Consider the following 17,339-nt stretch of genomic DNA (forward strand, 5'->3'; position numbering starts at 1 on the left):
GGATTTTATTATAATTTCTGTTTGCCAAAATAAAACTAATTTAGTTATAAGAATAATTCTAAACGTGAATGAGTATCTGTGTGAATTGTAAATGCTATCAACTGAACACCTGTTATTGTGCCTAGTCAATACAATATTTATCAGCAAAAATTAATGAAATAGAGACAGTCTCACTAACTCATAACTAAGAAGTGTCATATTAAAATAACACAAAGTGTTTATAATGTTATGAAGCTAACCCCGAAGCCCTATGAAAAACAGATTTCATTACTTTATATATCTTATGTGCATTAATATATCCTTATGAAATGCATAAGGACATGAAGACCTCATTCCTTCATTCATTATGAGAAGAGATAGGCCTCAAGTCATAGCAATGCCTCATAAATGATAGATTCTATGCAGAAAGCACCTAAAAAATCTTCAAAAAAATAACTTCCATGAAAATCCAACTTCCCAGCTTTGGTTTAAGCTCTAAAGAACTGTCTTCAGTGTCAGGATAATAGGATTACATACTTCACAAGATAATGTATGTGAAACTATAGCATTAAGAAAGGATCAGTGAGGGGCGCCTAGGTGGCTCAGTTGTTGGGCGTCTGCCTTCCACTCAGTCCTGGTCCCAGGGTGCTGGGATCGAGCCCCGCATCGGGCTCCCTGCTCAACGGGAAGCCTGCTTCTCCCTCTCCCACTGCCCCTGCTTGTGTTCCCTCTCTCGCTGTGTCTCTCTGTCAAATAAATAAATAAAATCTTTAGGGTGCCTGGGTGGCTCAGTCATTAAGCGTCTGCCTTCGGCTCAGGTCATGATCCCAGCGTCCTGGGATGAAGCCCCACATCGGGCTCCCTGCCCAGCGGGGAGCCTGCTTCTCCCTCTCCCATGCCTGCTTGTGTTCCCTCTCTCGCTGTGTCTCTGTCAAATAAATAAATAAAATCTTTAAAAAAAAAAAGAAAAGAAAGGATCAGTGACCTATGCAACAAAACACACAAATTACTAAGGGCTTAATAGCCATTAAAAGCCATTGTTATGACTCTTAACTAGAGAACTGAGGGTTACCAGAGGGGAGGTGGGGGGGGAATGGGTAAAACAGGTGACAGGGATTAAGAGTATACTTATGATGAGCACTGAGTAATGTATAGAATTGCTGAATCACTATATTGTACACCTGAAACTAATATGCTGTATGTTAATTATATGAGAATTAAAATATTAAAAAAATAAATAAAAATAAATTTTTAAAGCCACTGCTACAACATAAGTAAGAGATTAAGAACAAATCTTGGTTCAAACCTCAGCTTTGCCACTTGTTAGCTATGTAAAATAGACATACTGTTTAATCTCCCATAGCCTCAGTTTCTCCACCTATAAAACAACAATAATAGTATCTAGGGTTGGTGTGAGGATTAAATGAAATATGAATTTAAAATGTTTATGCATCTCTTGGGACATAGTAAATGCTTAATAAATGTGCTATTATTGCTATTAGTAGTGATGGTATTAGTGGTAGAAGTAGCACAATCACCACACTATCACCAATATGTAAAAATAGAGCCATTTTGATGCCTACTCATTTAGAAAATGAAGCTACAGTGTCTCAATTGCTCTCTACAAATAGCGATTCTTATAATTAAATAATGGCTTGCATCTCTGACTCACAAATTCCTTGTTCCCTCTTCTACATAAAGGAGGTAATTGTTTGATTCTAGAACATGCCAATTGGAAAGGAGTGTATGTTCATCATACGTTAAATTATATAAGGTATATATGGTGGTTAGTTGGCTGCCTGAAAGATTTAAGCCTTCTCGGTTTGTTTCCATATATATTAAAAGCTTATAGTACAGAACATGCATACTGTGTCATTAAGATGACAAATTATTTGTTAGGACACCAAGTCTCTCAGCACACTTTAGCACTATTTTGTAGAAGTGTGCACTCTGAGATAGACATCTCATTATTTTCAAGTCAATTCTAAGAATTTCTATATGATGAAGACAGAGATGAATTAGATTTTACCACCCTTTTGTTTTTTCATTGCTTCACCAAACATAATAAAGACTCTATTAAGCAACCAAACAAGGGCGGGTATGGTCAAAAGCAGCTAGCTGATTCAATGACTAAGAAACACAATTTAAAATATGATCCTAGAGGAAAAGTGCTTTTACATAAATACATCTTTAAACTCCATTCCACCATAATTTTGAAGCTATGCCCAATATCTCAAGCATTGCAAAATGGCATTTATATGCATCTGAAATATTTATAGCACCTCAATTTTCTGTTATTATTAAAGCTAAATTATACCACAGAAATATATTATTGAAGAAGCTAAATTTTATTAACCTTTTATGTTTATTTTTTATATTTCCTCCAAGCAACATTAAAACCAAAGAAACTGCTTACAACTTCCATGCAATTTTTGTTCTTCCTGAAGCCTCTAGAGAACCCTTGAAATTCTAATTAGAATTTGCAGTTATAACCTACATTTTATTATTATTTTAAGTTTAGTTAATATTAACCATCATTACTTTAATTCTTATGTAGTATCACTGTTATCTATAATTACTACAGATTTTTAAGGAAAATGATACTATTTTTGTAGCCTTGATGTTTATATGGCCCCAAATATCATCAAATTGAATACTAAACTAGAACAGATACAAATTCTAACAGTTACATATATAATATATATTCAAAAGTACTAATAGGGTCTTTTGAAGCTGCATCTAATATATACATATTTTTTCATTAAACCAGAGAGCATTGTGAGATATATTTTGTCACATAGCAACATTAAGCTTGTAAGAACCTACATATTAATCATGGGAACACAGAATTTGGGAACTAGAAGACCTTCGAGATTAAGAATTCATACTAATCAGGATATCCTCATATCTTGCCTAAACCACTGGTAATTTATTCACAACCAATGCTCTATCATGTACCTGTGAATTCCCATCACCTATCTGTCTGCCAAAGGCCTCCTCAATAGTTTATAATCAAATTACTGTGCCACTAATGCTTAAAGTACAAAACCCCATTTCTTCACTATGAAGTTCACCTTACCAGTTTCACCTCCAAGTCCCAACTCAATAGGCTGTGCTTTCAACAGCTGCACCTCGCCCAGTATGTACCTCATTCCACCTCCATACTTTTCTAATGGTGTTCTCTGATTAGAATGTCTTCTTCCCTTCTTTTCCTATTAAAATTCTACTTAAATTTCAAGGCCCAGCTCAAATTATACCACCTATGGGATCTTCATTGGTCCTACTAAAAATTAACTATATTCCCATCCTGCGTTCCTATGTAAAAAATTATCTGTGTTAGCATTTAATACAACTTTACTAAATGTAGTGTACCTCTTGCTCTCTCCTTCACTAGATGATATAAATTAAATTAAATGAGAGGTACAGTCTCTCCTAAATTAGAAATAATTTGGTTATTAATAGAAAATTAAAAATCACCTAACTTTAATTCAAATAGAAAGTATAATTTGATGGTAATTACACATATTAAGTATTTACACATGTAAATATTATAGGAATCAGAGGTATTTTAAAACTTCTTTCTGGGTGCCTAGTTGGCTCAGTCACAGATTAAGCACCAGCTCCTGATTTCAGCTCAGGTCATGATCTCAGGATCCTAGGATCAAGCCCCATGTCTGGCTCCAGCTCAGCAGGGAGTCTGTTTGAGGGCTCTTTCTCTCTCTCTCTCTCTCTCTCTCTCTGTCTCTCTCTCTCTCTCTCTCTCCCCCTCCGCTGTCCCATCTCGTGCTCTCTCCCTCTCTTAAATAAATCTTAAAAAAAAAAACTTTCTATTCATCAACCTGAAGTACTCTGAACTCCTAAGTTAAATATTTTCTTAACATAGACTAGTAATGCTTTCAGTGCATTTAGAAAGAACAAGAAATGAGCTCTCCAAACCCCTTGCAATAGGAGAAAATTCTCAGAGGTTTTGGAACACTGGGTCTAAGAGCTTTGGAAATAGGCCTTAGAAACAATGAGTGTGTTCCTCCTTCCGGAATGCAACTGAGTGAGTGGCAAACAACAGCAAAATGGGAAAGAAAGGGCTTCCTGGAACTAGGAAAGCCAGGGAAGTGTGCTTGGAGTTCACTGGAGCCAGAGCCTCCTGATTTCTTACTGATCCCGCCACCTACTGGCCAAATTATGAATCAAGACCCTGCAAGTGACAAGGAACTTTAGCGGTTATAATAAGGTCAATCAACAGTTACCAAGTGTCATTGAAATAAATGGGAAAGTTGTATCATTAAAATTTGTTTTGGCTATGTTATTTATGTCTGGAATATGCTATGATGCTTAACTGTTCCTTTAAATGTCCCTTTGAAAAATAAATCTTAGTAAAAGTAATATTACTGAAAGGCACTCCTGACCTGATTTGTACTCAAATATTCAAAATTAGGAAAATAGAAATAGTACTAGTGTCACACATAAAATTCAGAGAATCAGAGCTAAGAAGAACAAGAATTCAGTGTTCTTAGCAGTGAGTAGATGAGAGCCTTCATATAATTTTTATTAGGTTTTAGCAGCTGCAGTAAGAATTGCTTCTATTATAACTGATTGGCTCTATCAAGTGCTGCTCAGAAGAGCAGGAAATTCTCTTGCTGAATTAACAGCTCGATTAAGTGTCAACAACTAAGGCAAAACACACACACACATACACAGCATCATGTTAAATGAAAGGGAAAAGGGAATTAATATTTCTTAAGTGCCTACTATACTAAACACTGTGCTGGGTGCTTTAAATATATAACCTTATTTAATTCTCACAACACTACTAGATAAACATTAGTCTACTCATTTTATGGATGAGAAAATTCAGTCTCAGAGGTTACAAGTATTACAGTTGAAATGCAAATAAGTGTGACTCCATTTCCTCAGGCTTTTTCCACTATATCATACTACCTTTAGAAACTCTCTAATGGATTTTATAGTTATCTGTATGTCTCAAACGTAATTTTCTTCATTTGTAAAATAGAGTCCAGACTTAATCATTTCTACGGTCCAGACTAACTCTAAAATTTCATGAAATCTATGATTCTTGTGGGACTCAATACAAAAAACATGGAGAGGGGCGCCTGGGTGGCTCAGTCATTAAGCGTCTGCCTTTGGCTCAGGTCATGATCTCAGCGTCCTGGGATCAAGCCCGGCATCGAGCTCCCTGCTTGGCAGGAAGCCTGCTTCTCCCTCTCCCATTCTCCCTGCCTGTGTTCCCTCTTTCGCTGTGTCTCTGTCAAATAAATAATAAAATCTTAAAAAAAAAAAAAAACATGGAGACGTAAAAGAACAATTGCTCACTACAAAATGTGCAAAGAACTGGAGGGAGACGGTCACAGAAGAGTAAATAAAAATTGCCTCTGAATGTAATAAAAGCTGCTCACCTTCACTCCAAATTTAAGAAGTCAAAATTACAACATGGATGATTTACCATTTTCACCTCTGAGATGGACAAACGTTGCAGGGAAACAGATACTCAAATATATTGTAGGTGCCACTAAAGAAACAAGTTCTTTGGAAAGCAATTTGGTAATATATATCAAAATTATAAATGTACACAGCATTCTGTCCAGGAATTTCACTTCTAGAATTTGTCCTACAAATAGATCTTATGTGCACAAAGGTATATGCAGATACACATTTATCCCAGCATTGTTTGAAATACCAAAAATACTGGAATTAATCTAAATACCCATTCACTGGAGACTGGTTAAATATACTAGGATAAGTCCATACCAACAAATTCTATGCAGTATGCCAAAGGAACATAGTAGATGAACGCAAGCTATTATGGATAACATCCAAGTATATAAAGTAAAAACAGCAAGAAGTAAAAAACAAAAAAATGATAAATACACATATGCATCTAGAAGCACAGACTATTTCTAGGAGGCAATGTTAGAAAATAGTAACAGTGGTTTTCTCTGGGGAAGAAGCTGTAAGTCTGGAATTAAAGGGATAAGCTTATCATGCATCCTTTTTTAAATTATTTTTACTATATGAATACTGTGATGTAAGCATTTTTACCTTTTTTAATTAAAAAACGTGTTTATAACAAACAGTCGTCTCTGGAGTCACTCAAGAACCCTTTAAATGTGAAGGTTACTTAAAAAATAAGATGTACCTTTTATCTGGGTAGCAAAATTCAGTGTCAATTTTGCAAAGAGATCAGGATTTTCAAACTTGTCCTCCTTAACTTTTAACCAGACACAGTTCTCAGATAATTCTTTGGGTTCAATCTGAAACAAAAATAACGAAGATAAGTATCTAAATTATTCATATTTAATTCTTCAAAGAATTCAATTTCACCAAAATTGATAGTTCCTTTATTTATCTACCTACTAAATCAATTTCAGGATCTATCAAAATAACATTTAAGTAAATATTCATTGGGGAAGTCCCAGAATTCTATTGGTGTACAAAAAAGATACACAACAGCAATTAGCCATATAGCAAATTACATTTAAAAAAGTCTTCTGGGGGCACCTGGGTGGCTCAGTCATTAAGCGTCTGCCTTCAGTTCAGGTCATGATCCCAGGGTCCTGGGATCAAGCCCTGCATCGGGCTCCCTGCTCGGTGGGAAGCCTGCTTCTCCCTCTCCCACTCCCCCTGCTTATGTTCCCTCTCTCGCTGTCTCTCTCTGTCAAATAAATAAAATCTTAAAAAAATAAAAAGATAAAAATAAATAAAAAAGTCTTCTGGAAGGAATCTTAAAAATAGTTTAGTAAATCCCTCCCCCAATTCACATATATTTTTTTTCTCCTCCTGGATTTTTAAAAACGAGGAAACTAAAATTCAGAAAAGTGAATTAATTCTCCATGTTTACTGACCAGGGTGAAGGTAATAACCATAATAGCTGACAACTTACATACCTCCTATAATGTGTCAGGTGCAGTTTTAAGTGATCTGCATATATTATGTAATCTAACCCTTATAATAATCCCTTGAAGCAGGACCTATTATTATCTCCATGTTAAAGATGAGGAAACAGCCCCAGAAAGTTTAAGTGGCTGTCCAACTAGTAAATGGCAAAGAGGGGAATTAAACCCAGGCAGTGATGCTCCAGAGAATTGTGCTCTTAACCACTACATCGAAACCCAAGATTAGAACTGTACATTTTCCAGTACATCATGATGCTTTGTGTTGTATTAGTACCATTTCACTGTATGCTGAAATATTAACTGAACATATCATTAAATTTATACATAGAGACAACTGGACCAACAGCATCTGGATCCTATAGTTTGGTGGACTGTACCTAATAAAAAATAACTACATTCCAAAAACATTTGTACCTCATTTATGAGCAAAGCATAAGTATAGTCTTAAGTTAAATACTGGTTTAACCATGATTCTGGTCAAACCAATTTACTATGTAGATACTGTCATATTTCACTCTAAGTATGTTCATTAGATTAGTTCCTACTGAACAGGGACTGTGTCAATCTTGATAAGAAGCTTTTTACGAGACATATTCTTATAATAATAAAGCAAAATAGAAGTGCCTGGGTGGCTCAGTCAGTTAAGTGTCCAACTCTTGATTTCAGGTCAGGTCATGATCTCAGGGTCATGAGATCAAGCTCCATGTCAGGCTCAGGCATGGAGCCTGCTTAAGATTCTTTCTCTCACTTTCTCTCTCCTTCTACCTCTACCCCCCTCGCATTCTCTCTCTCTCAAGGAAAGAAAAAAAAAAGCAAAATAACATTCAAAAGAAAAAAACCTCATAAATTACATTAAAAAAATAATTAGGTTATTCTGTAGTGACAGAATGCTGCCAACTATTCCATACTATCTAAATATTTAAAACTAAAACAAAAAAGGGACGCCTGGGTGGCTCAGTCAGTTAAGTGTCTGACTTCAGCACAGGTCATGATCTCAGGGTCCTGGAATTGAGCCCTGCATCATGCTCCATGCTCAGTGGGGAGTCTGTTTGTCCCTCTCCCTCTGCCCCTGCTCGTGTTCTCTCTCTCTGATAAATAAAAATCTTTAAAAAAAATCTAAAACAAAAAAAACTCTCTAAGAACAAAAATAACTAAGATAAAAAGGCTCAGTAATAATAAAGATTATATTTAAGAATGTTGTAGTACTTAAAACAGTACAAGAATCAAAATCATGTTTCATTTGGTGATATATTTTATATATTATTCTCTAGCACCATTTTCACTTTGGTTTTCCTTTTGACTTCTACATTAATTTCCAATTATCTGTGGAGTTTCCAATTCACAGGGTACTAGACTGAAAGATAAACATAAGATGGTGAACTCACAAAGGAAAGCATAAGTCAGCAGTCATCTTCTCAAGTATTATACAGTACTTATATGGAGCAACAGTTATTCACATCTTAATGATCAACTATGGCTGGACAAAGCCAAAAATAATCTAGTCATAAAATATCTGGTCAAATACTCTAGTCTAGTCATAGTCATAATCACCTTTGACCAATTGATTCTCTTCATGGGCACCTCAGGTTTATATATTTTTTTCTGCTTCATCCCATAAGGCAAATCAAGTGCTGCTTCTGGGAAAGGAGGAATTCCTCCTCCAAGGGGAAGTGGTGGAGGAGGTCCCCCAAACAAAGGTGGTGGTGGTGGTGGTGGTGGTGGTGGTATACCCATTATTCCAGGTAAAGGAGGTGGAGGAGGAGGGAGAGTTCCTCCAGGTAGAGGTGGTGCTGGTGGAGGTGGTAGTGGTGGGGATGACCCACCACCTGGCAGTGGAGGTGGTGGAGGAGGACCTGGAATTCCTGATGAACCTGAGAGTCCATGTCCCTGAAACATATGTAATACAATGTTTAAAAGCTTACAGTAAAATATAACAGCAAAGAAAACTTATCAGTAGACATTGGGGGTTCAAGATTACATACACTTTATTTAATTTAGTAACATCAAAGGACTTAACAGTAACAAAAAACTCCCATAGATTTTTGATAAGCATTATAAACTCTGTACAAGGACTACTTCTGCTAACACACTATAAAAGTTGGCATCCTCAAAGTTTTGTGAAACACCTCTCCAAAATAATGAAAAATTACCTATCATTATAAATACATGCAAAGAAGTACTGAAGTGGCTTGAGCCTATTAGACTAGTTGGTTTGAATATAGGATAATTAATACAATCATAGGTCTAATTCCCTTGGAGCCAATTAGCTTTACACAGTCTATCACATAGCACCAGTAACTTAGCAGTCTTCTAGTACCAATAATTAATACTGAGTAACATCCATTTGCGTGGTAATATATGTTTATCAATGTTTTTACAGCTATTATTTCTTTTCATTGTTATTATAACCCTGTAAAGTAAGTAGGGCATTTTTAATCTAAACTTTATCTCACTGCTTATAGATGAGAAAAAACGTAACTACAAAAAGGTTAAATGACTAACCAAAGGTAGCGGAGTCTGAAATGTGGTTAAATTTGAATGTGGGTTGTTCTTATACCTAATGCAGTCCTCTTTCCACTATAGCAGTCTATCTCCTCATGGAGTCACTTGCCATGAAAAGATTAATTCACACGGACTGGATGATGAGGACAGTATAACTTACTTCTACCATAAGAAATTGACTTCAACCTCATTCTCTAATGATAATGGATAACAGATGAAGGACTGTATCTCATTGCAAACTGTTTACTTTTTAAGTTAATCTGTACCTGTTTCTTTAAACCATTGCTGGTTACAATGGTTCACTTCTAAAATAAATGAATATTAAAGTGAAGTTGGTTATTATAAACATTCCTAAGAAAATCCTACCAATGAACAGATGTATTTGTAATCAAGATATGACATTAGATGAACTGAAAGAAAAGTTTAAAATTAATAAAATTTCTTGGCATAGTGTTATTTTTATTTGGGAAGAAAGTCTTCTTTCTTTACTAATATGAATTTCCAAGTTGGAGTACTTAAAAGTACTAACTAAACTTAGAAATGGCTTTACAAAATAAGTTGAAGCATATTTTAAGAATAATCAATTTAAAGGACTGACCTATGTATAAGCATATTAAAAATTAACAATCATAGAATCATGGAAACATTTCTCATAATATTTAATATGCACTTTCCAATATTTTTATTCATATGTATGATGTTTATGTGTGTATATACATATATGCAACTAAAGTATTTATATACTCAACAAATAACAATCCTCCTCTGGAATGCAATCCTCTCCTGAAATTAGTAAGTATTACAATATGCAAAATTATTTTCATTTTACTTTTAATGTAGCAAAATTATAGAAAACAGATTTTTATGATCTTGATTGAGATCAAAGAAATTATAGAGAAAATCAAAATAATTTTTCTGAAAAGTTTAAGAAATTAGTAATTTACAAGTTTTATGTATAAATAGATTTGTTGAATACTTTGAAAGGTAAAATGTATATCCATTTTTTTATTGAAAGAGAGCAAAATTATATTTGTTAACATCAAATTTTTACTCCATTAGATCATATCTATGATATGAAACTTGGGGAGCCATAAAAATGCTATCCCTTTTAACAGAGGATTTTACTCAAGTTAAATGCATGTTTCACAAATTTAATAAAGAATCTCAAATAAATGCCACCAGCCTTTAAAAATCAAATCATATCAGCCCTTCTCTTCCCTCTCATGAACAATTAGGAATGCAACAATTAAATTAGGCTACAATAGAGTATTGAGAATTTGAATATAGCTAATGAATAATTTAGTATTTGGCACAATTTTGGGTACACTAGAAAGGACTGTGTGACTCTGCTTTTTTACAGATCAGTTAAATTAATAATAAATAAGCAACTACTCACTAAATAGTAAGGCCTTGTGGTAGGGTGACAGTGAGGAATGTCACCATCTGGGGGGGCGCAAAAACAAAAAGAAACTGAGTTCTCAGAGATGTGAAAAGGGAAGGCAGATGATACAAAAAAGGAGAATGACTTAATGAAAGAAATTATCAAATATTATAGGTAAGTGAAACAGACTAAGGGTATGAAAGGCATTGAACTGAATAATTTAGAGTTCATCAGTAACTTCTGAAGTCATTTCTCAGTAGACTGATGAATACAAATCTAGTCAATCAATAAACATCTACTGAGCATGCACTATGTTAAGAGCTGTTAGGGGAAAAAAAAAAAAAAACACAGGCCCCAAATGGCATCAGTTAGGCTGAGTCCCCAAACCAGAGCTTAATACATAATCTAACTGCAGTTTCAACATCCCCAAGAAATAGTCTTAACAGGTGAGTCAGGAACTTTTAAATCAACAGACAATATGTCAGCCACAGAAGTCCTCTCCAGCCCGTAATGGTAGATAAAGTAATCTGCATAAGACCTCTTGCTTTCCCCCTAAGGGAAAGTGGCAGGGCCTAAAAGATCTTTTCCTTTCCCTAATAACTTGTTGCCCCACCCTCTTTTCATAAAAACCTTTCATTTTATACAACCCCCTGGAATTCCCCTCTGCTTACTAAATGGAATGATGCCAAATTCATAAATCATTTAATAAAGCCAAAGAGACTGTCAAAATTTATGTGGCTGAATTTTGTGTTTTAATGAACATTTTTTTCTTCCATTTTATTTTCTCAATCATTGTTTTCATTAATGGGCTTTGTAGGTTAAAATGCATAGTAAAAACTAAAAAGAAAACGCATACACAGAAAAAGGAAATTATTCTCAACAACACTGATAATCTTCCATTTCTTAATAACCATTTAAAACATAAAAAGTGCCGAGGGTATTTAAAAAAATAAAAATAAGGTGTTGAGAGGACTTAATCAGTTCTAAAGTTTAGACACCATAACTAAGATCTTGAGTGTATATGAGTGCTTCTCATCATAGGTGATGCAGGAGGAAATGCAAAATTTCTAGGTTTTGAAATTATGCATCCAACTTTTCAAATCATCAAAAAATTTTTGCTCCTAAACATTCTTGATTGTGTAATATATTCCATTAAAACTATTGAGGGAAGTTTAAGCAACTAATACCTTATTTTTACCCAAACAGTAAAATTATTTATTGTCCTGGAAAATTAAATCTGTAGAGTTATTTCAACTAAAATGCAAAACTGCCAAAAAGTCTGCTTCTGGTCACATTTTTCCTTGCATCTAACAAGATAATTTTCTACCATCAAACTCACTACGACATGACATAAAGTCTATACCTTCTTTCATTACCTGGGTTCGAAGTTGCTGGATTTCTGTTTCAAGCTCTTTAATTTTTTCTTCTCGTTTTTGAAGTTCAGCTTGAGCTTCCTGTCGAGCTGTGAATTCTTCATCAAACTGCAATGATCACCACCATAAATGTACACTTAATAACATAGTTTTGAGAAAGTTTTAAACAACTTTATGTATTAGATAAGTGGAATGTTTTTTGCTTTATTGAATTCCCAGGTCATTCAGAAAATCAAAGCTCCAGATCACTTTCATAACAATTAAGCACACCTGTTGGGGTGGGTTACTGATTATGGTGTTAGTAGAGAGGAAATATGGCAGCAACCCGAGGTAAAAAATACCCATTTTCACAAAAAAAAAAATTTTTTTTAAGATTTATTTATTTTAGAGAGAGAGATAGAGACAGACAAAGTATGTGGGGTGGGGCAGAGGGAGAGAATCTTCAAGCAGACTTCCCACTGCGTGCAGAGCGAGACTTGGGACCCCATCTTGCCATGCATGAGATCATGACCTGAGTCGAAACCAAGAGTGGTATGCTGAACCAACTGAGCCACCCAGGCGTTCCCCAAACAAAATTTTAAAAGGGTGGACTGAGAAGTCTCTCTTTGCATATAATGGACATTTATACTGTTCTGTTATTGAAAAATAGGTTTTAGAATTATTTTCTTTAATGTTTCATCCTATACATTTAACTTTATCAAATTAGAAAATGAAACCTAGAAATGCCTGCATGGCTCAGTTGTTTAAGTGTCTACCTTCAGCTCAGGTCATGATCTCAGGGTCCTGGGATGGAGTCCTGCATTGGGCTCCTTGCTCAATGGGGAGCCTGCTTCTCCCTCTGCCTGCTGCCCACCCCCCCCCCCCCGCTTGTGCTCTTGCTCTCTCTCTCTCTCTCTCTCTGACAAATAAGTAAAATCTTTAAAAAAAAAAAGAAAATGAAACCTAAAAGTTCATCATCAAGCAGTTCAACTCTGTAACTATATTTAACCTTGAAAAGAGAATACACTTTTAGAATGCTCAAATGATTGTACTTTAACACAAATTATAATATTTCTATTGCAATCTTAATTGTCTAGCATCCAAAAAGTGGTATTCCACAAAATCTGACAGTAGAATGATATATGGATAGCCTAAATGGAATTCTCCTTCAGCTGTTTAACCAAAATACCTGCATAAAATACTAAAAGAGAGAAAATGAGAGGTTAAATTATGATGTGTTGGGGGAAGGAGTTAAGATGGTGGAAGAGTAGGGGAACCAATGTTTGCCTCATCCTTCAAATACAACCACATGAATATCAAATCTTTATGAATTCAAGAAATCGTTAAGAGGACTGAGAGACCAAACTGCACAACTACAGGGAGAGAAGAGCCACACTATGGAAGGTAGGGGGTACAGAGATGTGATTTAGGGTAATAAAGAATTACAGATGCTGTAGAGGGGAGGGAGCCCAAATCATGGACAGAGGAAACAGAGTGAAAGAGAGAAAGCACAAAGTATACAGAAGATCACATACCAAGAACACTTCCCCAAAACCATACACTGGGAAAATGAGAGGGGCTGATTATCATGAGTTTTTACAACCAGCAGAGCTAAAAGACTTAAGATTTAGAAGTCTGCACCATGGCCATTGGCCATTGTGAAGCCTGGGGGATGCAGTGGTACACCTGTGTAGGAGGCAGAGGCCTGGGAGCAGATGGCACAGTCTGAGGATCCCCTAGGATGCACTAGAAGAGAAAGTTCCTCCTTCTTGGAGTGTATCTACTAGAGGAGGCAATGCATCTCCAGGGACAAAAGAGCCATCAGGTGGCATTGTGCTGCCCAGTTCCTTAGCATAGGGAAAGAGACAGCAGCTGAGGGCAACTAACCTGGATGCTGGCTTTCTGCTGCACTTTACTATAAACTTCAAGCTCCTGCGTGTTGGTGCAATTGCACTTATGGGACAAACTGACGCCAGCCCCAGGGTGGTGTGACACTCCTCAGAGGATCAGCATGGGTCCATGCTTAATAGGTACCAAAAGTTATGAGTTTTGAAACTCAACTGATGTGCCTGAGATAAAAGACAGGTGCTCTGCACTGTTGGGGAGGTAACTGGCCTGGATACATAAAGGGTGAATGCAGGGATTTGAGGGAAGCCTGAACACACAAGAAGAGACTTTTCGCTCCTCTGTCAGGGATTCCCAGACACTGGCAAGCATGAACTCCCCACATAGCAGAGGCCTGAGGAGCCTACACCAAGCCCCACCTCACTGTGCTCTGAAGAAGCTTCTTTACGAGGGCAAGTGTGCCTGAGAACCAATGCAGGGGGGCACACCCCCAGAACACCAGCACAAATGCCCCACATGCACCAAGTCTACTGACCATAGAGTACTACAAAGCTTCAACTCTAATGGAAAGAGGATCATGACTCTTTTAACAAGCAGACCAGAGCACACCTAGGAAAAACTCAACACATAATGCACAAGATCCAAACACTCCCCATTTGAGACAAGAAGAAACTCTGCAGAGGACTGACCTGGGGAAAGAGCAGCCAAAAAACAGCAGCAGAGTGTACACAGCATACACCAGAAGCAGTTCCTGAAGTGTCAGGTGCTGGAGTATATACGACCTCTCCATAATAAAGCTATTACTCTATGAGCAGGAAACATATCAGGCTTTACTAGCACACAGAAGAAGACAGAGACCTAGACCAAATACCAAAATGAAGGAACTCATCCAAAAAGAAAGACCAAGAAAAGGTCATGGTCAGGGATCTACTAGAAACAGATACAAGTAATATACCTGATTCAGAATTTAAGAGAAATTCATAAGGATACTATCTTGGCTTGAGAAAACAACAGAAGACACCAGGGAGTCCCTTATCACAGAGATAAAAGACTGAAAAACTAGTCAGGCCAAAATAAAAAATGCTATAGCCGAAATGTGAAACCCACTGTGTGTAATTATCCACATGGATGGAAGAAACAGGGGAACAAATAAGCGATACAGAAGATAAAGCTATGGAAAATAATGAAGTTAAAAAGAAGGAAAGAAAAATGTTTGATCATGAATGTAGACCTAGGGAATTTAGCAGAGTCCACAAACCACAATAATATTTGTATTATAGGAATCTCAGAAGAAGAAGAGAGAAAAACGGGGCAGAAAATTTAATTGAAATAACAGCAGGAAAATTCCCTAATCTGGGGAACAAAACAGAAATCCTTACCTAGAAGGCACAGAGAATGCTGATCAAAATCAACAAAAGCAGGCAAACACCAAGACATATCATGGTTAAAATTTACAAAATATAGAGATAAGGAAAAAATCCTAAAAGCAACAAGGGAAAATAAATCTAAAACATACAAGGGAAGACAAATAAGGTTAGCAATGGACATTTCCACAGAAACTTGGCAGGCCAGAAGAGTGTGGCATGATATATTCAACATGCTGAAAACAAAAAAATATGCAGCTAAGAATATTCTATCCAGCAAGGATCTCATTAAGAATAGAAAGAGAGATAAAGAGTCTCCCAGAAAAACAAAGACTAAAGAAGTTCATGACCACTAAACCAACCCAGCAAAAAATATTAAAGGGGATGCTTTGAGTAGGAAAGAAAGACCAAAGGTAACAAAAACTGGAAAGGAACAGAGAAAATCTCCAGAAATGACAACTTTACAAGTAATACAATGGCACAAAATTCATATCTATCAATAATTATTCTGAATGTCAAAGAACTAAATGCTCCAATCAAAAGACATAGGCTATCAGAATGGATTAAAAACATGACATTCTAAAACCTTTGGGATGCAGTAAAAGCTGTCATAAGAGGGAATCAATATAGGCCTACCTCAAGAAGCAAAAAACTCTCAAATACACAAACTAACCTTACACCTAAAGGATCTAGAAAAGGAACTGCAAATGAAGCCTAAAGCCAGCAGAAGGGAAATAATAAACATTAGAGCAGAAATAAATGATATAGAAATAAAAAAAAACAGTAGAACATATCAATGACATTAGGAGCTGATTCCTTGAAAGAATAAAATTGATAAACCCCTACCAGATTTCTCAAAAAGAAAAGAGAAAGGAACCAAATAAATAAAATCACAAATGAGAGAGGCTAGATCACAATCACCACCACAGAAACACAGCTATAAGAGATTATGAAAAACTTTATGCTGACAAATGTGGAAGAAATAGATAAATAGAAATAGATAAATTTCTAAACACATATAAATAAATAGAAATAGATAAATTTCTAAACACATATAAACCACCAAAACTAAAATAGGAAGAAATAAAAAACTTAAACAGACTGATAACCAGAGAAGAATTTGAATCAGAAATCAAAAAACTCCCAACAAACAAAACACTGGGGGCAGATGGCTTCCCAGGGGAATTCTACCAGACATTTAAAGAAGAGTTAATACCTATTCTTCTCAAACCGTTCCAAAAAATAGAAATGGAAGGAAAACTTCCAAACTCATTCTATGAGGCCAGTATTACCTCAATTCCAAAAGTAGACAAACATCCCACTAAAAAAGAGAATATATAACCAATATTCCTAATGAACATGGATGCAAAAGTTCTCATCAAAATACTAGCAAAACGAATCCAACATACATTAAAAAAAATCATTCACCACAATCAAGTGGGATTTATTCCTGAATTGCAAGGGTGGTTCAATATTCACAGATCAATCAATGTGATACACCACCTTAATAAAAGAAAGGATAACAACCATATGATCCTCTCAATAGATGCAGAAAAAGCATTTGACAAAGTACTGGATCCATTCTTGATAAAAAACCTCAACAAAGTAGAGATAGAGGAAACATACCTCAATATCATAAGGACTTTATATGAAGGACCCACAGCTAATATCATCCTAAATGTGGAAAAACTAAAAGCTTCTCCTCTAAGGTCAGAAACACGACAGGGATGTCCACTCTCATCATTTGTTCAACATAGTGCTGGAAGTCCTAGCCTCAGCAATAATACAATAAAAGGCATCCAAATTGGCAAGGAAGAAGTCAAACTTTCACTCTTCATAGACTACATTTTTTTTAATGTGGAAAAGCCAAAAGACTGAACCAAAAAATTGCCAGTATGGATACATGAATTCAGTAAAATCACAGGATACAAAATCAACGTACAGAAACGTGTTGCATTTCTATACACAATAATGAAGAAACAGAAAGAGAAGTCAAGAAAATGATCCC

General features: G+C 35.8%; 1 protein-coding gene across 5 annotated transcripts in view; it reads right to left on the bottom strand.

The window, feature by feature from the left end:
• DIAPH2 (diaphanous related formin 2) overlaps window positions 1–17,339 on the bottom strand; it is a 956,101-nt gene that overhangs the window by 659,139 nt on the left and 279,623 nt on the right. For all 5 annotated transcript variants that reach the window (XM_035725382.1, XM_027607475.1, XM_035725381.1 and 2 more), the window contains 3 exons: window positions 12,147–12,251; window positions 8,439–8,774; window positions 6,131–6,245 (listed from right to left, as the gene is read on the bottom strand). In XM_035725382.1, the coding sequence (XP_035581275.1) occupies window positions 6,131–6,245; window positions 8,439–8,774; window positions 12,147–12,251 (556 nt within the window). The remainder of the gene's footprint in view (window positions 1–6,130; window positions 6,246–8,438; window positions 8,775–12,146; window positions 12,252–17,339) is intronic.

Source organism: Zalophus californianus, chromosome X (genome assembly GCF_009762305.2).
Source record: "Zalophus californianus isolate mZalCal1 chromosome X, mZalCal1.pri.v2, whole genome shotgun sequence".
In the NCBI taxonomy this organism is placed as follows: domain Eukaryota; kingdom Metazoa; phylum Chordata; class Mammalia; order Carnivora; family Otariidae; genus Zalophus; species Zalophus californianus.